The following is a 16,016-nucleotide window of genomic DNA, read 5'->3' as shown; positions in this document are numbered from 1 at the left end:
GTAATAAGTATTGGATCAATTGGACACAAAAACTAGGCAAACGCTTCAATATTGTATCAGATGGAAACAAAAACAAGGCAGAAAAAAACAGTGTATACTAAGATATTCCTCACTCTAAAGGAGGTATGGGCCTCCTCAAAACTGATTTCATGTATATCTCTGCAGCTGTGGGACTGCATACATATCTGCTGACCTCATCAGATCCAAACCTAGTGACAGATAACTTGTGGAAAATAAAGCTACAATGACATCTTTGCTTAGTTTAGCAGAAGCATTTCTTCATTAAGCAGGAATGGAAATTAAACCAGAAGTAGACACAAATCAGACAGCAGAGTAATGTACCAAATAAAAGTAAAGAAAGAATAGAAGGAAAATGATCATTTGAGAAGAAAAGGAAAACCCACAAACACAGTGGAAAGTATAGAAATCTCCTGAAACAACCTTGTGTTGACCAAAGATTTAACACAGGAATAGATTTTGAGAGATAAATTGAAACTAAAAGATGAAAGGCTAGTCGTGGTGGCCCTGGACAGTGGATTATGCACACTGTTTTACAAAGCCAAATGGAAATATGGGAGAAACAGATAAATGCAGGTTCTGTAAAACAGAACTGAAAACAATCATGCATCTGTTTCTGTAAAATGAGTCCTACCAGAACACCCTGCAACAAAGAGGTTAGCCAAAGGAACCATACAGGCCTTCAGGCAGATAGAAATTATCAAATTTTAGTTGGGATATTTTGCAGGCACCTTAATGTTTATGAGCATCAGGCTTGGTTTTAAGATCTGTGTTTTAAACTATAGCCATACAATCAACTTATACTGTATTGAGGAGGTCCGTAAAAAGGCTGAAACATGCATGTTTACAGCTAGTGGGTTTGACTGTATTGGTCTAAATGTACCTATAAAGACTTTAAAACTAAAAAAAATCATGGGTGTTCAGAAGCCATGCAGCTGAAAAACTGTATGTTCTTAAGTGGTCATTTGCATATATCCCATGGGCCTTTGATATAGGAGGATTAAAGTATTACACGGTGAAAACTCTCGCTTACCTAGGTTTTTCTTGCAGTTTTTCTTGATTTTCTTACTGCTAATAAGCACAGCTATCCATTGACATTTTTCCTACATGATTTCCTGTTCCAGTCGTGGGGTCTGATTCCAGCAGGCTATACTTGCATACTTTATAGCTCTGAGTAAGTCACTGTATCAAATACTACTCTGAGATGGTTTCTGAAGATTAGCTTGTCTAAGTAATTGCATCTGCCAGCAGTGGACATTGTAAGACCTTTTTCTACAATCAGTAGCATTTATGTATTTAAATGTTTTGTTGACTGGGTTAGTCCACCTAACTGGGGGACCTGTTTTCAGGGAAGACCTGAGATACCAAATCTTCTTACTCTTTCTTTGCTTAGTGTCATGAGATCTCTTACATCAACATAAGCTAACACAGACTCATGCAGATGGGACCTTATTTTAACATCCCATCAGAAAGATTGCACCTAATGATAGCAGAACCTCCCTAATGCTGCACTGCAGTGTCAGTACTGAAAAATGAACTAAATGGAAGTATAACCGACGCCTGATCTTCTAGTATTGAATATGCACGATCCTTGTTGAGTAACCGACACTGACAACTTAGTGCAGTCACATTATTTATGTAAAAATAAAGGATGTGGTTGTGCCTGCCTGGCATACTTAGGTAAAAGACACATGTAAAAACATCTTCTTCAGTAAACCTGTAGCTCTTTCATATTGCTTACAAACCTTGACAGCATGTAGATTTAAAGTAGAAACCAGTAAGCAACTACCAAAGTTTATAACTAGTCTATACAGACATATCCGGTTCTGTCACTGAGCCTCCTTTCATCTTTCATAGTCAGACATATTTTAACTTGCAATCTGTTTCCCTTTCTACTTTTTTCTGGTCTGTAGGCTTCATTACTTTAATACTTCTTCATGTGATGTCTGCTTCAATACTTTTAACTTTTAGCTCTGTCCTGTGAACTGTCTTGACACATTCCATGCCCTCTTAGAGAAAGAAGCAACAAAACCATGTGCATTTCTTCATATGGGATCATGTCACTGACCTATACAGGGTGAACTTAACATAGAAGGTCCTGTGTGCATGCACAACTTCTTTGCCATTATGTACTACTTTCATAATTGTAAATTATCACAGATTACCATATGTGTAACCTAGATCTCTTTCTGTACTTGTTACTGTTATACAATTTCCCTAAAACTCCACCCCACACCTCCAGATATGTGCACCATCCTTGGGGCTTTTCTTTCCTGTGTCATTTTCTTCATACTTTTGGCAATGTTTTTAAGAATGTAGTCTAAGAAAAGATTTATTGTGCCACATGCCCACAACAGTGCCATACTATAATGTACTGTATAGGTCAGGCCTTTTGAAGTTCTTTGCATAGGCCAAGTTATACAAACGTTTTAATTGGCTACATATAGTGCATGAAAAAAAAAACTAAATCTGCCTTACACTCTATGTTATAATATCACTCTGAAAAGTTACCAAAGTAAGACTGACCATGTTAAAAGAATTGGAAGGGTCAAGACTGATCATTCTGCTGAAAGAACTGGAAAAACCATTACCTTCTCTTGATTAGTTGTGTGTTGGATATTAGGCATCTGACACTTAGTGCATACCATGAAATTCAAGTGTGCATGTCCAGCAGCATGCTGAAATAAACACACTCATGTTCATTGTATACTACACACACACACACGCACACATCAAACTAACACACACACACATCAAACTAATCTGAAACTAGATGCCAATATGCCACATTTACTTTAAGAACCGGACACACACCTACAAACAGTGGTTGAACATTCAAAATGTTCTGTAAGTAAGCCTTCAGTTTAAGCAGTCCAAGTTTTTTTGTGACAACAGTTTCAGTAGAGTAAATTGTTGTATAAATTCTGTAAATAGCTGAACCAGAGGAAGACTAAATTTAATGTCACTAAATGTAAACTCATGTATTTAGGATGAATATTATAGTGGTCAGTAATACAAAAGACCTTGGAATAGCTGTTAATAATGAATGGAGTTTTCAAAATAATGCCTTACAGGCCAGAAATAATGTTATGCAGATATCAAGTTTGGTATTAAGAACCATGGTGATAAGAAGTGCAGTAATATTATATTAAGTATTTAATTTAGTCATTACTGGAGCACAATGTGCCAATTCCTGTGTAGCCATCTTAGGAGGTAAAATTGCTTGAAGTGGTTCAGAAAAGATTCCCTAAGCTTATTACTTGCCTTAGGGAATACTGATTCTCAGACAGACCAATCAAGCTGAATTTGTATAATTTAGTGTGTAGGTTTATCAGAGGCTAATTTGTTATGATGTATCTCACTTATATTGATTTTATGTTGGACTCAAGGTTCAGAATACATGTAGCAATACAAGGCAGTCCATATTTAATAACACCATAAGTAAACAACTCATGCAAGATAAACATACTTGCAAGTTAGACTGTTGCTAGACTCTGTTGTCTTTATCTAAGTGTTAAGCAGTTTATTAATATGTCTGAAATTAAGAGCAGGTTAGACATGTGGGCATGCTATTGTAAATATGTTCCCTGCTTAAAGGCCTCTGAGTTCTTTGAAAGCCTTCTGTCATGAATCCAAGTGTACATAGAACTTATGGAGTCAATAAACCGTGTGAATAGAGAAATGGTGTGATATGATTTGCTTTTTATTTGCAAATGAAACAAACTTGATGGATAAAGAAAAGAGCTAGTAAATTATCTTCAGTTTGTTTTGGTTATGTTTGCATTATATTTCAGGGTGTATGATGGGTTGCATTTTAAGATCCCTCGCCAGTGCTTTTTATCTTTTTTCTTTTTCTTTTTTTTATATTTATTTATTTTATGCCTTTAAGTAATAGCATTGTTGCAAGATTTAGTAAGAGGACGGCTAACAGCAATACTGTGATAGTGTGATGTACAGTGCATTATGAGACTGCTTATTTATATCCTGTCCAAGTATTCATATTTAACGAATCACTCCTACAATGCACATCACAGTATTCCTAACGAAAGGTCAGAAGCAAGAGAAATGCACATGATTGAATACAAGCATTACATTTTAAGCTTAATGCCCAGTAAAGATAACTACCATAAAAAAATATTTAGTTTCTGAAAAAAAATACTCTTTAGATATTTATTGTTAAAAATTTCTCAGCAAAAAAGAAAAAGATGGGTAATTATTAGCACATTCTCTTCACTGCATAACTTGGACACTGGTATAATTTGCAATAGATGTGGCTTCCAGCTATCACAAAGCAAGCATTGAAAACTTTAGTGTCATAATTTATATGGGTTAAGTAGCAGCAAACATATTCACCTTCCCAGTAGTAGAAGTGTGAGTTTAGGTAGAAGGAGAAGGGGAGAGAGAGAGAGACAGAGAGAGAGAGATTCTGCCCCACACCCCCTCCATTCCATAATGTTATTTCTAAAGATAGGTGATAACTCTTATAGCTGCAGTCTACCAGCCTAATGTTGCGTTGTTATATGTTCACCTGTTGTTTCCCCACAGCCACTGCATTATAGGTTCATAGGTAGGTAGTAGGCTATTGGCCCTAGGGCCTGTATAAGCCTAGCCAAACAGTACCCTGGCTTCTGCCAACCAAGAAAATCATTTTCCTGTACCCCTGTCAAGCAGAGCCACAGAAGTGATCCCCAGGGTGAATTTCCTATCTCCCATCCAGTTATCAAGAATTTTCTTGAAGAGTGCTAATGAGGAGCTTTGTTTGCTATAGATAGGTAGTTTGTTCCAGAGTATGGGAAGTCTCTGGGATGGGAATCTATCCCTCCAGCATGTTCTGTTTGTTGTGGTGACAAGGTTTAGGTCCCTAGAGCGTGTAGCTTGGAGGGATTGGGATTTCTTTACGTGGAGCTTGTCCAACAGCTCTGGGTTTGACATAGCTTTGTATGTTAGGCAGAGATCGCCTCTGAGGAGGCAATATGCGACAAGAGTAAAGCTGGAGTTTTTTGAGACGGTCTGCATAGGGGATATGTTTGAGGCTGGTAATCCTCTTTGTGAGGTATTTCTGTGGCCTTTCCAGTTGTTGTAGATGTCTTGTGAGGTACATACCAAAAGGGGCGTTGTACTCTATAATGGGTCTAATGAGTGATGAGTAGAGGAGAACAATGACCTCTTTTTTTCTGGATGAGAAACCTTTTGTGATGAGGTGTGCCATGTAGAAGGATTTCCTGACTACTGTGGCAATGTGATTATCAAAGGAGAGACTACTGTCCACCTGTGTCCCAAGTTATCTTATCACACTTTTGGTGTTAATTAGACTACCACATATGTAGTAGTTCATGGGTACAGAGTTTTTACCAAAAGAGATGACAGTGCACTTTTTGGCATTGAGCTTGAGGCCATGGGTTTGACACCAGGCATCTGTCTCACTGAGGCCGTTTTGTAGGATGTCCACATCATTAGGAGTTTTGATTATGGCTCCTAGTTTGCAGTCATCTGCGAACTTTGTTAGCCAAAGACCTTCTGTGTTAGCCTGTACTTCAGAGAAGTAGGTACCAAACAGGAGAGGACCTAGGACTGAACCCTGTGGTACTCCACTTGTCGCTGGTTTGAAGTTGGATTTAGAGTCTGCTACTTTTACAGTGTGGGTTCTGTCAGTGAGCCAGTTGGCAACCCATCTTGTGACATAGGGATTTATACCTAGTTTAGTGAGTTTGTCTATAATTCCAGAGTGGGGGATGGTGTCGAAAGCCTTGATCTAGATAGGCTGTGTGTACCACCTTACCCTCATCTACGGCTTTGGTGACCGCTTCAAAGAAGTCTATCAAGTTTAGGAGACACGATCTGCCTTTTACAAACCCAAACTGGGTAGGGTCCAGAGTTTGGAGATTACCAATGTCATTTGTTTATAAGTTCCATGATGATACGCTCCATAGCCTTGCAGACTAGGCTTGTCAGGCTAATGGAGCAGTAGTTCCTGGGGTCCATGGTGGCTCCCCCTTTGTGGAGTGGGATAACCGTTGCTGTGCGCCATTCAATGGGCACAAAGCCTGAGGTGAGGCTATGATTGAACATGGTACTTAGGTGGGGTGCCAGTTCATTCTGTAGTTCATGTAGAACGCAGCCTGGGATGTTGTCAGGTCTCATGGATGCTATGTTCTTGGCTTTGGAGAGTGTATTTTTTACCTGTGCAGCCATGATTACAGGTACTTTGCATTCTTCTGGTATAGAGATGGGCCCTTTAGGGGATGAGAGAGGGGTAAAGTTAGCACTGAAACTGTCTGCCAGGATGTTGGCAATATCAGTTGGTTCTGTATATTTAGTGCCATTGTGCTGTAACTCAGAGCAGATGTGAGTGTTGAGATTCTTGACATAGCTATAGAATGCTTTGTGGTTCTTTAGAATCAGTGGCGATTGTGCTAGAACATCATCCCTGCACTGCCGCTTATCATAAGTAGTAGGTGGTGGTCATTAGCATATGATCATCAGTGATTTCCTTTAGGATTCTCATAAAGACATGCAGTTGTGCAGTGAAATTTTCAAATGGAATACTTCAGTCCAGAGGCAAGAAACATATATATTTTTTGAGGCAAGATACAGTTTTGGTTCTCACAGCCACAGGGGTGACATGTGGGTGATGGTATGAACATTGTGTAAATGATTATTCATATAACTGAACAACAATACTTGTTGTTTACATCAGTGTTGCATGGTGAGAAAACACATGATAAGTACAGTTCCATTCTTAGCAGGAATAAGGAGCCCTGTCTAACTTGTGACTGAGGAGGGGACATGTATAATATTTTGACAACAGAGCCAACACAGGTACAGGATCAAACCACAGTTTACCAGTGCCAGGAAATCCAGTCTCATTGCTTGAGTAACTTTGTTTACTTGGCACTAAATAAACAGTAGTCTATGCCCCTTCTTCCTTGAAATGATGCCTGCTTAATGGGCTGCCATGTTCTTCACATACTTAAATTAAACACAACATTGAATTTCCTTCAAGAAGGTATACGTCTTTTATTTTTCCATTCTTATGAATTAAAAACTAAACTACTACTTTTTCCCCAAAAACCTCTCTCTTAAAAATCAAAATGTAAGGTCCTCTCCCTTGATAATACAACCATTGAAGTCACTTCTCATAGCAAATTATTAGAGATGATACTGGATGATAATCTGAAATTTGACCTGCATATACATAATTTTGTAAGAAAAACTCATTGAAAATTAGGGATGCTTTACAGAGCCAAAACTTTCTCCTCCACAACTAAAACTACATTTGCCACTACTTATCTCCTCCCCACATTTATTTATGGTGCTCCCATCCTTACAAACCTCCATGCATTACAAAAATCAAAACTTGCACAATGCTGTAACAAAGTTGCTAAATTTCAGAACTTTTTTCAGAACCTACCAATGTGTAGGACTAAAAAGCCTAAACTGGTTAGAACTACCCATCAGCTAACATATGCACAGCTTCTTACCACCTAGAAAATTGTCCAGCATGCCATCTACTTGTCCGGCACTAAATAACATTCTATACAAATATGTCCCCAGTCGGTCATTACAATTCAGTGACCAAAACTTCCTGTCTGTCCGCAAACCTGTCAAATCTGCTGGCCATTGTCTGTACTCATACTATGTTCCTAAGGCCTGAAACTCCTTACCTGTATCCATCAGGTAAATACCCTACCGCCCATCCTTCATAAACATTCTAAAAGACTTCCTATCTAAAAGCTGCCTCTATTCTTGTGAACAGCTGGAGAACTATTTAATTAATTGTGAACAAGTACCTCTTCATACCTTACACCTCCTTAATCTCCATTCTTCACTCACTTCCTTACTTCTGTTAATGTCTGTCCTGTAGCTTTCTCTTTAAATATACCAGAAGCTTGCTTTTCTCTCACTTCATATTGCAATTCCTGTTTGTATTATACCAACTTACCTTTGATGTCTCTATAAACTGGCTACAATTTCTCTAAATATTAAATCATTTTCATATGACTTATATCTATTCTTAATTTATGTTTTCATATTAAGTTTAATTTGGTATAATTATTTAATCTGTATATGTTTTTTGTATTATTTTTAAAGATTGTAAAATTATTGGTCTTAAATTGTTTTGTAATACTTTGGAGCTTTTCGCCCAGGGCCTCCACTGAAAACGGGCTTCTACCCAGTCATGCATACCCTGTAATCAAATGTCAATAAATAAATAATTGATAAACTGATGTTCTTGCCATTTAGCCCCAATTTTTTAGTTTTTTTTTTTATAAGTAGTAAATAAACTGACTTATTGTTGTAAATCATTTTCTATAAGCAGGTAGGAAAGTATATGTGTTGCACCGCTAACATTGATTTTTGACTTGTTTTCCTCTTCTGCAGTCCTACCACAGCCTGTCATTAGTTTGCATAAGGTAGAAGCTGGATCCAATGCAACCATTAACTGCTCTGTGATTGGAGAGAAGCCATCAGATGTTAGTCTAAGTCTGAAGCGTGAAGGTGATGCCTTGCATTTATCTGAACATGGTGTTTACACTTTGAAAGCAGAAAAGCAGGACAATGGAAGCACTTACACCTGTGAAACTATGATTCAAGTTCGAGGACACACATTTACGAAAACAGCCAATCAGACATTAACTGTGACATGTAAGTAAAATTACAGAAACTGTTTGTTTGTTTTGTTAACCAGGTAAGTGAGCTGGTACAGGAGCCATTTTGCCACAGCCTGGGTCAAATGCACTATGGGTATACTCAGATAATAATTAACTTGGTAAGGAGACTTATGTCGCACAAACAATTACAATGAAGAAGGCTGCTTAACATTTAAGCATTCTCTAAAAAGTGAAAATATTACAAATTAACAAGGATAACATCTGTCAATATAAAGTTCTTCTGATGCAGTGGAATACTTTCTATATTGTAGGTTATAGTCTTGTCAGAATGGAATGTAGAGTTGCTGGAGATGATGTGGACATTAATAAGCCTGTGAAGGTGTCACTGTAGTAGCTGTAGTATACTGTCAGAGTCTATAATCATTTTCAGTGTGTCAGTATAACTGGATGATACGCAGGTCACTCTGCACAGTGGCTTCTGACAGTTTCCCAACAGTGCATGCATCTCCCAGGGCGCACACACACACACACACACACACACACACACACACACACACACACACACACACACACACACACACACACACACCTTATCATTCATCTTCTTCCCCTGCCAAAGAGAAAAGACTTGGTGTGCACATTGATGTATCATTTGGTTTACAAGAGCACAAATAAATTAATTACATATAGATCACTGTCGTAAAGTGACTAAAGAAACAATGCAAAACAACAAATTTTTGAAGAAAGGTATTTTCATAAAACATCCTTCAGTGGTAAATTGTGGACATTCCTTATAGCCATCATGAATTTGATTGACATTCCTGATAGTGCCTTAAACTTTTCATTTATCTTTCTCAGCTATTCTTCTTATTTGTTATAAGTGCTTGAGGATCAAAAGCATATAGCAGTATCAATCACATTTGATATCTGAAGCTGTTATATTTCAGAAGTGTTATCTTAACACCAATACTCATAATCTTATTTTGTTTGCTTGTTAAGTTTTTGAATGTGGTGAACTTGACATTTTCATAGATGGGGCTGTACAGAATGATAACATTGCACTTTTGAATATGTAATAAAGGTAATACATCAGAAGCAGTCGTTTGACAGTGTGCCAAAAATGATTGCTGAAACAGGCCTCATGGAACATTCATTCATTTCCTGATAATCAATTTGTTCTTCTTCCAGTTTTTGGTGGAACTGAAGAATGTTGTGGCAATCAGTGTGTACAAGGCAATAAAACTAATTCTAAACTCCCTGCCAGTCATAGGAGACACACATAGGTTCATAGGTTCATACTAGGCTATCTGCCCTAGGGCATTTATAAGCCTAGCCAGAGTATGTTTGGCTTTCGCCACCCATTTTAAATTAATTTTGCTATGCCCTTTTTCGAGGTTAGTATACTGTGCCTCTGTCTAACAGTGACACAGAAGTGATACCCGGGGTAAACCTATGATCTCCCATCCACTCATCAAGATTCCTCTTGAAGAGAGTCAATGAGGGACTCTGCCTAACCTGGACTGGGATTTTATTCCATAGTGAAGGGAGCCTCTGGGTTATGAATCTGTCCCTCCAGCATGTCCTATTTATTTCAGTGCTGAGGTTCAAGTCGCGAGTGTGTAGCTCGATGGGATTTGGATTTTTTGAGGTGCAGCATGTCCCTTAATTCCGGGTTGGACATGGCCTTATACGTCAGGCACAGGTCACCTCTGAGCAGGCAGTATGCCACTGAGTAGAGCTGGAGTTTCTTTAACCGGGCAGCATATGGCATCTGTTTGAGCCCTTTGATCCTCTTGGTGAGGTACTTTTGAGGTCTTTCCAGTTGCTGCAGGTGTTTGGTAAGGTACATCCCAAAAGGGCATTGTACTCAATTATGGGCCTGATGAGGGATGAGTAAAGAGGCATGATGACCTCCACTAATCTAGATGTGAATCCCTTCATGATTAGGTGGGCTATATAAAATGTTTTTCTAACCACTTTGGCCACGTGGTTGTCAAATGAGAGATTGCTATCAACTTGGGTACCCAGGTCCCTAATGACTTCTTCTGTACTTAATGGATTACCACCTATGTGGTAATTTGTGGGCACTTTGTTTTGCCAAAGGGGATGACTATACACTTTTTGGCGTTTAGCTTGAGGCCATGGCTCTGGCACCAGTTGTCTGTTTCTATGAGGCCCTTTTGGAGGATGCTTGTGTCGGCTGGAGAGTCGATTATGGCGCCCAGTTTGCAGTCATCTGCGAACTTGGTCAGCCACAGTCCTTCTGTGTTGGCCTGTACCTCCGAGAAATATATACCAAACAAGAGAGGTCCCAGGACTGAGCCTTGTGGGACGCCACTTGTAACTGGTTTGGAGTCTGACATGGCTCCAGCAATTCTAACCATGTGGGTTCTGTCCTTGAGCCAGTTTGCAACCCATCTAGTGACATAGGGGTTTATATTTAAGCTGGTGAGCTTATATATAATGCCTGAGTGGGGTATTGTATCGAAGGCTTTTGCAAGGTCCAGATAGGCTGTGTGGACCACCTTCCCTTCACAATGGCCTTGGTGACTGTTTCAAAGAAGTCAACCAGGTTTAAGAGGCAGGATCTGCCCTTAACAAAGCCAAACTGGGCAGGATCCAGTGTCTGTAGGTCCCCAATATCTTTATTTATGAGGTCCATGATGATCCTTTCCATAGCTTTGCAGACCAAGCTAGTCAGGCTTATGGGGCGATAGTTTCCAGGGTCCGTTGAGGCACCACCTTTGTGGAGAGGGACCACTGTTGCTGTACGCCACTCTTTGGGTACATATCCTGTAGTAAGGCTGAGATTGAACAGTAGTTTTATGTTTGGGTTTAGCTCTTCTTGGATTTCATGTAGGACGCAGCCTGGGACACCGTCTGGTCCCATTGATGCTGTGTTTTTTGCTTTGGAGAGGGCGGCACCCACCTGAGCATCTGAGATGTCGGGGGGGGCAGCACTCTGCTGGGATAGATATTTGCCCTTTTGGTGGGGAGTGGGGGGGGAGTAGTTTGTGCTGAACCGGTCAGCTAGGATGTTGGCAATGTCTGTGGGATCAGTGTATTTTTTGTCATTTTGGACTAATTCTGAGCATATCTGGGAATTCCCACCCAGGTTCCTAACATAACTAAAGAAAGTCTTGTGATTATCTTTAGTGTCCTGTGCAATTTTTCTCTCAAAGCTGGCCTTTGACGATTTTATGAGTGCCCTTAGTGTTTTGCTAATACTGATCAGAGATGCCTTCCCTTTTGGGGATTTTGCTCTATCATGTAGTAGCTTCCTCCTTCTATTGTATAGTTTGTTTATGGCTGGGGTCCACCAGACAGGTCGTCTGCCTTTGGAGGATTGGGTCTTGGTTTTATTTGGGATTGCATGATCCATGCATTCCTGAAGGTGTTCATAGAATGCATTTATAAAGGATTCTGCGGTCTGGGCCGTATTTTCCACAGGCCCGGGCTTTGAAGGATTCCACCTCGGTTTTGAGGAGTGTGAAATTTGCTTTAGAGAAGTTTTTCACTGTGGTTTTCTGGGCAGGGGTGGGGTCGGATGTGAATATCCAGTGAGATCAGTTTATGGTCTGATCTTACCAGTGAGGATACACTTCTGGTCTGGAGCATAGAGTCCCCATGTTGGTGATGATCAGGTCCAGTATGTTTTCCCCTCTTGTGGGAGTGGTAACAAGTTGTTCCATAGCATTTGAGTTTATGAATTCTAGGAACCTTTGGGCAAGGGTGTTGGAGCTAGAGTAATGCTCCCAATCTATGGTTGGGTAGTTGAAGTCGCCCAATATAATGGTGTTCGGAGAGACCTTCATATTTTCCAGTGTTCTCAGGAAGGCCGAGTGGGGTTTCTGGGTTTGGGAGGGTGGTCTATAGCAGGCTATAAACTGGAAGGCAGTTTTACCCACTGTTAGTTGCACATGGATAGTCTCTGATGCTTCGTGCTGTGCCACCAACCTAGAGGTGTGGGTATCTTTGATGACTATCGATACTCCCCCTCCTTTTGTGGTTCGGTCCAAGTTTTGGGGCCGAAAAGCATGGTATGAGGTATAACCTGGTAGTGCTGGGGTGCTCTCGGGAGTCCTGAACCAGGTTTCTGTTACTGCACAGATATCGATGTTCTCCATGCTAAGGAGAGTTTCGAGTGCGTGCATCTTGAGGTTTAGACTTCTAGCGTTGAGTAGCATTACTCTTAGTTTCTTATCCCTTGTGATACTTATGGAGGTGGGTTTGTCTTTTGAGCCTTGCCTAAAAAAGGCACTATGGGGTAGCAAGAGCCTTTACCAATATCCGAAAGCCCATGGTGACAGGTGCAAGCCGTCCCTAGCAAAGCATCGTGGCTTGTCGTGCATATCATCCCAAGCTGACAGGCATTGGATCCCCTTTGAATGACACCAATACTTAAGCCAATTGTTGAAATTGATCATCTTGTCTTCATATTGTGGCATCATTCTTGGTGAGCGTAAGATGCTACTCAAGGTCAGGGTCATACCAGCCTGGGCTACATGCTCAGAGAGCTCCTCTATGTCTCTTTTCATGTAGTCCAGGGAGGTACGTCTTAGGTCATTCACACCAGCATGGACAATGACTGAGTCATATTTGTACTTGCCTTGGAGTGACCTGAGTGCTTGTGTTATGTGGCGGATCCTAGCGCCAGACAGGCTGCTCACCGTGACCTTCTCCTTGTTCAGTCTGGTGAGCGGGACGTCGGTGTGCCTGACGATAGAGTCACCTATTACAAGTGTATCAGGTGTGTTGTTTAGCCTTAACGGCTGTGACTGTTCGCACACTGGCTTTGTGAGATATGTGTTGCATGTGTTTTGTTTTGGGGTAGCGGTTGCTTGGGTGTCTGCTTTGGAGGTCTCTGCTGCTTAGGCAGATCTTTATTTAGAGCCTCCGAGTATGTTTTTGTGTGATTATGTGTTTGGTTTGCTGTCGTGGTAGGTCTGTGTGAGACTGGAATTGTAGTGAGTGTGGTTTCCTTCTCCTCCTGACTGGTTATGCCAGTACTGAGTTGAGAGAGCTTAGCCTCCAGTTTGGCTATATGGTTGCATCTCTCACATGTGTTGGAATTTGTTGGGAGGAGGAGAGGGTTGTCTGTGTACATGAGGCAGTTGTAACATTGCCTCAAGATTCCCATATTCACCAGCTGGACCGAGAGGAGATTGACAACTGACCTTTGGACATGCTAGAATAATATTGGGAATTCCTTTATAATTGAAAACAAGGGCCAATGGGGAGCGAGGGTGTAGTGCTTTTAATTTTTAGTGCCGACTTATAATTGCTTTAGTGAGCAAGTGCCAGGTAACAAGTGCAATGTGTTACAGGTAACTTAAATGCAAAAACGACAAACAGTAACTTTCTTTCAAGCGAAGCAAGGAAATAAGTACAGTAAGCAATGCAGATATCACTAGGGATCCACAGAAGCACTGAGAAGCCGCGTTTTAGGTGGAATTAGCGTTCCAGGGAAATAACAAGCATACAAACAAAGCTAGATTCAGCAGGCCTGGATCTAGTCTATGCTACAGCAAACAAGGTGTACCAATTTCAGTAAGATACAGTTCAAATATTCAGGCACTATAAACCTCTAACCAGAAATTCCCAGCTCAGAAGGGCAGAGTCCAGCCTCTCCTCCCACAAGAGTGCAGACCATGAACCTTCTTAATGTAAAATAACTGGCCTGAAGCCCAAGTGCTTAAACCAGAGCTAATCCACTTTAAGAATAACAGACACTGAGCTCTCAATCAGCAGTTCCCAACTTAGAAGGATGAAAGCTACCTGTCCTGCCACCACAGTTCATGCCACAAACCTTCCTAATGTAGAACAACTGGTCTGAAGCCCAAGTGCTTAATCCAAAAGACTTAGAATGATAGCTACACTTTAACCAAGTTACTACCAAGCAGTAATAAATACAACTGAATACTTTAAATAATGCCTGGATTAGTGCTCAAGTTATACAAACAAAGCTAGATTCAGCAGGCCTGGATCTAGTCTATGCTACAGCAAACAAGGTGTACCAATTTCAGTAAGAAGAAATTCAGATATGCATGCACTATAAGCCTTCAACCAGAAATTCCCAGCTCAGAAGGGCAGAGTCCAGCCTCTCCTCCCACAAGAGTGCAGACCACGAAACCCTCTTAATGTAAAATAACTGGCCTGAAAGCCCAAGTGCTTAAACCAGAATTAATATACTTTTGGAATAACAGACACTGAGCCCTCAATCAGCAGTTCCCAACTTAGAGGGATGTAAGCTACCTGTTCTGCCACTACAGTGCAGACCACAAACCCTCCCAATGTAAAACAACTGGTCTGAAGCCCAAGTGTTTAAACTAAAAGGCTTAGAATGAGTTACACCAAGCAGTAATAAATACAATTGAGAACGTTTAAGATGACGCAAAAGCAAAATAAAGTAGGAAGAAACACAAGTACAGTAAAAGCAGAAGATTTTTTTTTTTTTTTTTTTTAGAAAAGTAGCAAAAGCAGTAGTAAATACAATTCTCATGCAGTGCAAGCTGGCACACTTGAATATGTAGCAATATTAGTCCACACACAGTTTGAAAAATGTAATTAAATTAAAAAGGACTAAAAGCAAGTGCAGAAAGGGTTTATTAGGTAGAATGCGGTAAAGAGATGTCCTGGGGGAGTGTCTTAGATCAAATCTACAGTGGGGCGGGCACTGCAAAAGCCACCAAATTTAAACTTCAACCAAGAATAGGGAGGGGGGAGCAGTTTCAACACAGATGTAAGGAATGTGCAAATTATAAAAAATATATATACTGTTTTCTATAGATTTGCAGAGCAGTAAGACACAAATATCAAGCAGACAATTTAGCTCTATAATACAGAATAACACAGAAAATATACTCAGCTCTATAACTTGAAGATAGTTCTGTAAGGCTGTCTCTCAAACTAAGGTTCCAGTTTGAATACAGGTTGTTAATTAAGAGACACAGCACTAGCTAAATTATATCAGCTGAAAGACAAGGCAGGAAATGAGGGGGTGGGGGAGCAGTTTCAACACAGATGTAAGGAATGTGCAAATTATAAAAAATATATATACTGTTTTCTATAGATTTGCAGAGCAGTAAGACACAGATATCAAGCAGACAATTTAGCTCTATAATACAGAATAACACAGAAAATATACTCAGCTCTATAACTTGAAGATAGTTCTGTAAGGCTGTCTCTCAAACTAAGGTTCCTGTTTGAATACAGGTTGTTAATTAAAAGGAGACACAGCACTAGCTAAATTATATCAGCTGAAAGACGAGGCAGGAAATGAGGGGGGTGGGGGAGCAGTTTCAACACAGATGTAAGGAATGTGCAAATTATAAAAAAATATATATACTGTTTTCTATAGATTTGCAGAGCAGTAAGACACAGATA

The 16,016-nt window shown here is 40.2% G+C and overlaps 1 protein-coding gene across 1 annotated transcript in view; it reads left to right on the top strand.

Annotated features, from left to right (window-relative positions):
- The window catches only part of LOC122812230 (intercellular adhesion molecule 5-like), a 423,548-nt gene that overhangs the window by 224,289 nt on the left and 183,243 nt on the right, over nucleotides 1-16,016 (top strand). The window contains exon 5 of the mRNA XM_044084585.1: nucleotides 8,401-8,664. Within this exon, the coding sequence (XP_043940520.1) occupies nucleotides 8,401-8,664 (264 nt within the window). The remainder of the gene's footprint in view (nucleotides 1-8,400; nucleotides 8,665-16,016) is intronic.

The sequence above is a fragment of the Protopterus annectens genome, chromosome 9.part0 (genome assembly GCF_019279795.1).
Source record: "Protopterus annectens isolate FY-2018-M chromosome 9.part0, PAN1.0, whole genome shotgun sequence".
NCBI lineage: Eukaryota > Metazoa > Chordata > Ceratodontiformes > Protopteridae > Protopterus > Protopterus annectens.
Note: the sequence above shows the minus strand (reverse complement) of the source record. Positions and strands in the feature narration are given on the sequence as shown.